The sequence below is a fragment of the Amblyomma maculatum genome, chromosome 1, assembly GCF_055883805.1.
Source record: "Amblyomma maculatum isolate TAMU_Amacu chromosome 1, ASM5588380v1, whole genome shotgun sequence".
NCBI lineage: Eukaryota > Metazoa > Arthropoda > Arachnida > Ixodida > Ixodidae > Amblyomma > Amblyomma maculatum.
This window is the reverse complement of record NC_139344.1, coordinates 454,474,844-454,482,849: the sequence shown is the minus strand read 5'-3', so window position 1 is coordinate 454,482,849 and position 8,006 is coordinate 454,474,844. Positions and strand designations below refer to the sequence as shown.

The 8,006-nt window shown below is 42.8% G+C and overlaps 1 protein-coding gene across 1 annotated transcript; it reads right to left on the bottom strand.

The window, feature by feature from the left end:
• Nucleotides 1–410: 410 nt before the first annotated feature.
• On the bottom strand, nt 411–5,395 carry mRpL55 (mitochondrial ribosomal protein L55). The gene is made up of 3 exons (XM_084603031.1): nt 5,197–5,395; nt 3,660–3,831; nt 411–924 (listed from the first exon to the last, which is right to left on the bottom strand). The coding sequence occupies exons 1-3, from the start codon at nt 5,202–5,204 to the stop codon at nt 775–777; spliced, it is 330 nt and encodes a 109-aa protein (XP_084459157.1). The 5' UTR covers nt 5,205–5,395; the 3' UTR covers nt 411–774.
• Between the last annotated feature and the right edge of the window lie 2,611 nt (nt 5,396–8,006).

Here is an 8,006-nt window from a genome sequence, read left to right as displayed (position 1 = left end):
GCCATGCATATCGTCCGTGATTATCCCCTGATTCGTGAACTCGTGCAGACAGTGCGCCTGCGCACGCTCGTCGCTTTCGCTGCACAGTCACAGAAAGTTGTCCCCGTGTATAGCAAACTTGAAGATAGGGAGGTGGACGGCTGGCCTGACAGGTAGACAGCAAACCTCTACCATCCGCCATATATAGAACCCTGAGTATTTTGAAAGTCAAAATAATACTAGTCCTGTGTTCCATTCTTACAACTTTGTTAACCTGCCAACGTTGATTATGCCAAATTTCATTCTAAAACTATCAAATAGCAGAATATTCAATTAGAATCAATAGAAAAAAAAATGCCCCACTGCCAGTGTAAGACCGCCCTGAAACGATACTGCTGTGTGTGCAACAAAGTAGGAAACTACTCTGTAAAAACAAGTGCCAACAGCATTTATTTTTCAGGACACATCTATACTGCTAACATTGGCCAACATGGTAGAAGCTTTACTCACAAAGAAAAAATATAACAAAAAGGACATTGGCATGCAGACCTTTGTTGCACTGCTTGTCTGTGAGTGCAGTTTGCACTATGCTGTGGAAGTAACAGCTAGCCAAACAATACTCCTCAATTACTTGTTCAAACTAATGAACAACGACCACACATGGATGCCTGCTATGTGATTCCCGGTCATACATAAAAGTTTCCAATGTCCAGGATTACTAAACACTGCCCTCTCTGACAATAAAAGAGAGGACGCACTTCAGCAGGTTGTTTTACACCAGAAAAAGGCGCACAGTTATTTCTTCTTCTTGATGTACTTGAGGTACTGATGGCTGTCAAAGTTGTCCTCCAGCTCTTCCTGGACAACAACCACCTCCGGAGGCTTCCTCTTGACCAGAACAACCTGCTGCTGCTCTGGTGTCAACTCCTCAAACCTGAGTGGCATCTAACAGAGAGATAGAAATAGCAATATTGGCATGAACACCATGCTTCTTTACATTATAGGAGGTTGCTGTCTTATCCTTGGCATCAGATGGCATGTAAGCAGGGCTCGCTTCAAAATGATGCCACATTCTGCCTATGGCCGGTTACAACTTAAGTTTGCTCACTTTCATGAACATTATGCTCTCACCTGTGGCAAGGAAATAAACCGTTGTAGAATATATTTTTGATTACCTAAACAGAAATAAAGCTAACCAAGAAATTATAAGTATTAGTCAATGACTGTAACTGTGCTGATGCCTGACTTGCACTAAAGCTGGTGATCTGGACATCACAGCCAGCTAGTTTAACTCCTGCCCTGCACATTGCTCATGGACCACCCTTAACTTACCACTAAATAAAAACAATAAAAGTTTCCAGTCGATCTGATTTTAAATGCTGGCCTCAGTTTCTCTGACTCTGCTTACTGTTACAATATGTTAGCCCATAATCTGCAAGCCTCAGGATATTGCTGTTTGCCTGAGTCATATCCTACCATGGCCTCTTTTCTTTGTTGCCACAGATGCACAGTTTCATCATCTTCTATTCCGCATCAACATTATCCATTCAGTGACTACTAAATATCAACAGATATCTACCATATTCAAGGCAATGCTCAAGAACTCTAAAACGTTCTACAGTATGCATAAATAGAGAGAAGCTCAGAGCCATATTGTTTCACTTAAATAGCAACCAATGGACACTTAACGTTTCCGTTGCTCCTGAATTCTTCGATATAAACATGAACCTGCTGGACTAAATGGCATCTGTAACAGCATTTATTTCATGCACTCCACTTCATCTATCTAGCAATTTCATGTGATGAACAGTATGGAAGGAAAAATGGCTATATGCAGCCAAGTTTAGCAGGCCAGAGAGTGTCAATAGCCAGTATCAATATCTGCAAAGCTGAAAATAAAAGCAACAGAGATTTCAAGCATCAGCCACCCATAAGGGGAAGAATGCATTGCCTTGCATTGCAAGAATGCATTGTCCCCCATACACAGCTACCAAACAAATAACATGAATTTCATTAACTGATATAAGGCAAACCCCTAGGCTGCCATTAGGCAAGACATCTGTCTGTCACTTTTGCTTGTTGTGTGCAAAAAAAGAAAAAAAATACTGTCTACAGGCCGTAATGCAGACCAGAAGCTGTGCATATTAACTAACAATTTTGAAAAAGCTTTTAAACAGCACCTTCCCTGGTTTCTTGAGGTTTGCAAATTTTTTAAAATATGAGCTCCTGGCTCATACTTACCAGTTTGGGCATTCAACATTCACGCAGGAGTTTTACTGATGTGTTTGTGGCGTCATTTGTCGGCCATTTGTGACATCAAGAGTGGAATTAACAGTTTTGATGTCCTCTGCCAATTTGTTTTCAATTACAATTCACTGCAAATATGTTGAGCAGGCCTACAAAATATTATGTGATAACGAATGTAATATAAAAAACCGCTCCCAAATTGCCATTAAGGAAGCTTTAATGAAAATAAACAACAGAAATAAGAATTGAACAAATTTACACGATTTAGATTTGGTCACCATAAGACTAGAGCATTATATTTTTTTACTATTCAGGTAAAAAAAGTAGGCAAAGGTTTAACCTGGCCCCACCCAACCAACCAAACCAAACCAAAAGCAGCATATTTCGCTCTACCCGCCTCTCATCATCTCTGCGCGGCAGCCTCTAGGCAAGCTACATCCACTGGATGATCGGATTCGGCCTCTCTTCTTCACAACCTCTCAGATGCAGACTGTTCATAAAATGTCTTGCCTGGATCACACCCGCCGGCTGCTGCCGTTAAATTGTCAAGAGCCGTTGCGATCCAGTGGTACCAGCGAAGAGACAGTAGAGACTATCTAGACAGAGTGAGCGCCATGGCTCCAGTGTAAGTGCGGTTGAGTGATGTCAGAGTTGTTGCGTGGCTAGGCAGAGGCGAGTGCGCAGTTACCTCGGTTTCAACGGCGGCCTCACATCTGCCACGTGGTTTCTCCTCAGTTTAAGGACAAATGCATGCACACAACGTAGAAGCTATAGAAAGGAGTAGTAAAAGCGCTCGCTTTTAATACATTCCGCCCATCATGGAGCTGCCTGAATTGCTAGCTTCTGTTAACTCAGTCATGTAATGTGGTCTCGTGACATTACACAACCCACCAGCCAACTAGTGCCCAACCATATCACCTGCCAACTACCACCTGCCATAGGCATGCTCATGATTTTCACATTAATAACATTGATGATGCCAACGCCAGATTTTGAGAAGAATGGGACATTTAACGCTATCGCATAATTGCTCTTGGTGCCTGAACTGACTAAATTTGTGTATGTCAGTCAGTCTTAGGTGGCAGTGACTGATAGAGAATTCAGGTTTTAAGCATTTGCACTGCGTTTTCAGTGAAACAACCGAGCTGTGTTGCCTATATCCCTTTATTCTACTTCTGCTCATTAGCAGATTTTTTTGTTGATGACTGCAGTTTTGCTGTTCCTTGTTACATTCAGTCTCTTTGTGGTTTTCTATTTATACCCGTGCTTTTGTGAATAAATTTTCAGCTGAAAGTTCGCACTTATTCTTGTAGTTCTCTGCCTTGTCATCCTCTTCACACGCTTTTATCCACTATGCTGTGCAGAGGTCATTTAGACCTCCTGTTACGAACACCTGAATTTACTTTATGTATGGTAATAATTGGCTGACATACCTTAATGAGGGCGCGGGGCTCGTGGTAACGAATATTAATAGTCGAACCGTCCGGCTGCACGAGCACAGTGGGGTACTGTCGTACGTATGTTGCCCGCTTCACACGACTCACAAACGCTGTGTTACTGGCTTCACGAATGCCAGCCCGAGCAGGTGTGGTCACCAGTGCTAACCTGCGAGGATTCGAAAAGAGGGCAAAATAACTTCAAGTTCACTAATCTGCTGCAAACTGAATAAAGCTTTCAGCAAAAATACCCAACCAAGTAACGTGGTCAAGAATGAAAAGGTACAACAGTGTCCAGCCTGCATTAAACTCCTGAAAGTTAAATATATGGTATTCACACAGAACATCAATATATGGACAGACGAGCAAACAAATGTGCAAACATGCACACAAACAACACAAACACAATGAGCACACACATGTGCAGAGATCCCACCAGCCAACAGCATCTGTGCATTGAGAAACTGCTGCAAGTTAAGTTCAAGGTGCTTCAAATGAAGGTGAGCACAGTATGTTAGCAGCATTGGAAGTAAAAACAAAAGGCCAACTCCTTGTAGCCGTCAAAAAATTTCCAAGCCTAGTAACTAAGCAAATTAGGGTTAGAACATTCACCGAGTTTGATGTGAAGGGCTGTATTGATGGCTTGTGACATTGCTTACAGCAGGACCTATGGCTGTGGCGATTTGGATGGGGCAAAGCACACACATTTAAATGGAATATTCTTACACATTGCACTGACATTTCTCACTGTTGCTATGTCGTCAAGTAAGTTCTCAATTCGTCCCTAGGCTGTCAGACATTGCACATTAACATTGCTAAAGAATTTTAACAAAGTTGTTCCACCTGTCAAGAATGCGGTGGAATGGAGCCTTCACCGGGCTAAGCTTTTCGGCTACCGCGCGACACAAAAGGCTCGTTCGCTGGATGACCAAACTGTGCTACACCCTGCCTACTGTTTTTAGCCATTTTAGCTACATTAGGATATTATTTGCGCAGCGGACATGGATCAGGTGCAGATCCGGTCTCATCAATTCAATGAACGAGCATCTCGTCCAGCGCGGTGGTTTACATTGCTCCGCGTATTTGACAGGTGGGCTAATTTCTTTTATTGGTTTGGTCAGCCTGTGTCACAACCTTTGGAAGTGATAAATTTAGAATGCAGGTCGTACAAAGCTCGGCTCATTCCGCGCGAATGATCAAGACACAGGCCTTTTTTATCGTAAGTTCAAGGCGCGAAAATACACGGACACAAGAAAGGTAACGGGTAACGGTGTCCGTGCGCATTTTCGTGCCTTGAACTTCAGATGAAGTGTCACCAACAAGCCGAACAAAACATTATTTCAAGCTATACCGGCGTTTTCATTCAATAGCAGTTATTTCCAGTCACCTCGATCGAAAGATGCACGGCAAAAAGCAGTCACCTAATCCCACAAAAGCATTACAATGTCCAAATTTTTTTTTCCAACAAAACTTTGCCTGGTCCAGGGCCCATACAACAGCCACGCGTTACACAGTGAATTTATCTTCACCTTACCGCATCATGGTTCCAAATGACAGGAACAATCAGCGATCGTTTCCTAGAGGAAATGGAGTGTACCGTAATGCCCTAAATGACAGTGCCGCTAACATGCACCAAGTTCTTTCTCCTTTAAAAGCACAAAAACTTCACCTTCGCCCTGCGCGGAATGAAAGTAGCTACTCGTGCTAGTCGTGCAGCCGGATGCGGCTGTTGCTTGGCTTGGCCGACTAGGCCAGCTGATGATGATGACAATAATGACATACTGAACAAGAATTTTAAAATGCTATTCATATTGTTTCCCTGCATATATTCCTTACTACGTACAGCCCTTATGTAGTTGCACTTGTGAGTTGTATTTTACGCATGACACAGGCAGTGCAGGCCTCTAGGGTTCCCGTCTAAATCTTGATTTACTGGTCTAGATGGTCTGTAACAGCAGGCCCGCGACATTTGAATTGGTTACCGCAGGAAGAGTTTGCATTACAGAAGAAAGAAAACCACCTGGGGATCTATAACGTGCGCTGACATCGCAGAGTACACGACAAACGCATCTACGTCTCGCCTTCATCGTTAATGACTGTGACATCGCAACTAGCGTGGAAAAAACGCAAAGGACAGCGACAAAAGGTACCGACGGGACAGCACGCTAGCACGTCGGTACCTTTTGTCGCTGTCCTTTGTGTTTTTTCCACGCTAGTTGCAATGTCGCAGTCATTAACGAATACACACCAACTAGCCCAACTGTCTTCCATGATCGCCTCCATCGAAACGCGGCCGCCGCGGTCGGGTTGAAGCCCAAGTACTCCGTGTTCAGTGAAGCGGAGCGTTTAACCACTGATCTAGCCACTACGGCGAGTTAATGCTTTAATCTTTCATGTAAAGCCTTTCAATAGGACTTAAAAACACAACTGATCGTATCAGCGCGTATTCGGCAGGCTTGGTAGTGAGGGTACTAGCGGTGAGTGACTGCTTTGCTGAGTAACTCAGTATCAATTGCAAGAAATGATTGATGACCTAGACAAGCAAAAGAAAAAAGTAAGCCTAAAATTTCAAATGCAGAAGACTGAGGTAGTGTTCAACGTATCCTCGGGAAGGAACAACAATTTATAACAAGTAACGAAGCACTGGAATCGGTAGGCGAATATGTTTACTTGGGACATATGCATGCAGTAACCGCAGATCCGAACCATGAAAGGAAAATAAAAGAATAAGATTAGGATTGAGCGCACTTGGCAAGGATATACTCGCTAGATTATGACTATCAGCTTATCGGTGTCGCTCAAGAGGAAAGTATAAAGCAGTTGCATCTTACCTGTACTCACCTATGAGGCTGAAACGTGGAGAGTATAACTGATTTTGAGAACAACGCAGAGAGCTCTGGAACGAAAAATGGTAGGTGTATATGTTAAGAAATAAGAAGCGAAAAGATGGGCTATAGAAATAAATCGAGTTAATGGCATTCTAGCGGACATCAAGAAGGAGAAATGAGCATGAGCAGAGCATGTATAGTGATAAGAGGATAACGAATTGCTGGGGATAGAAAAGCGTAGCAGGAGGTGGCAGACAGTTATGTGGGCGGATGAGGTTAAGAAGCTCGCTGGGTTCAAGTCGATGCAGCTAGCACAGGATCGGGTTAATCGGATAAATAGAGAGGCCTTGTCTTCTAAGTGCCTGTAAACAACCAGCAGACGACGAAGTGTTACGATGTCAGAGCTCATATCGATTTTTTAAATATAAATTTAAAAAAAGTCCATTATGACATCTTTTAGAGCGCGTAAGCTGTACTTTTAGCACTGCAACGCCCAAGCTCATTAACTTGAGCATTTGACCTTAGGCCATCGGAACGAGGCGCGGCAGTGACGGCACTCCACGTCATCCACTGCGGAGAGGCGCTCGCTTGGAGGTTCTCCGCTGTTGGGACGCGAGACTAGGAGGAGATTTAACTGCTTCGACGGGGCTTGATCGTTTATTCTCTTCATGATCGAATGAAGTGTGCCGGCCCGGCCGGGTGAATCAAGCTTCAACGCTTCGGGGCAGGCGTGACGCAGGCTGACGTGTAGCCATGCTTATGCTCGGTTAATTATGTTTAAACAGTGTAAACATTTTTTTTTTTTCTGGTCACCTTATCGCGCTCTTCACTGCATTGTTTTTCTATGCGCGTTTACTCCATGATTCGTCTCAAGGTATATATATATATATATATATATATATATATATATATATATATATATATATATATATATATATATATATATATATATATATATATATATATATATATATATATATTTAAACGGATGGGCTCAACAGCTATTGCGAAGCAAACTAAAAATTAGACATATTTTATTACGTTGCGGTATAAACGCTTACGAGTCCGAATTGCGTATTTACGTGTTATGAAGTGCGTGCTAGGGACTTGAGGTAGGTGGGTCATCACGGCCGAACTTGGCACGTTTTGTTGCACAGCGGATGCGAGCTATAGCTTCGTGTTCGGAGCGCCTTTTTTCGCTCGCACTATCTGGAACTTTCCGTGTTGAGGTTATTTTCATCCGAAGTTCCCTTTCGCGATTATTTTTGCACTGTTGACGACCAGATATCGTTCGTGCACATATACGCACTGAAACAGAGCCGCATGCAGACTGTATTTTTTCATATCACAGAAAAAAAAAAACATTCGTGCAATGTTTTAGTGCCTATAATTGCTTACGAATTCCGCAATTTTGAATATTCATCATTGTCGCGGAAGAAAAAAAATGATTGAGACTTGTGAAGTTTATGAACTTTTTTTTTTTTTTCCGGAAGAAGCGACTCCCTCAAGGGAGTCG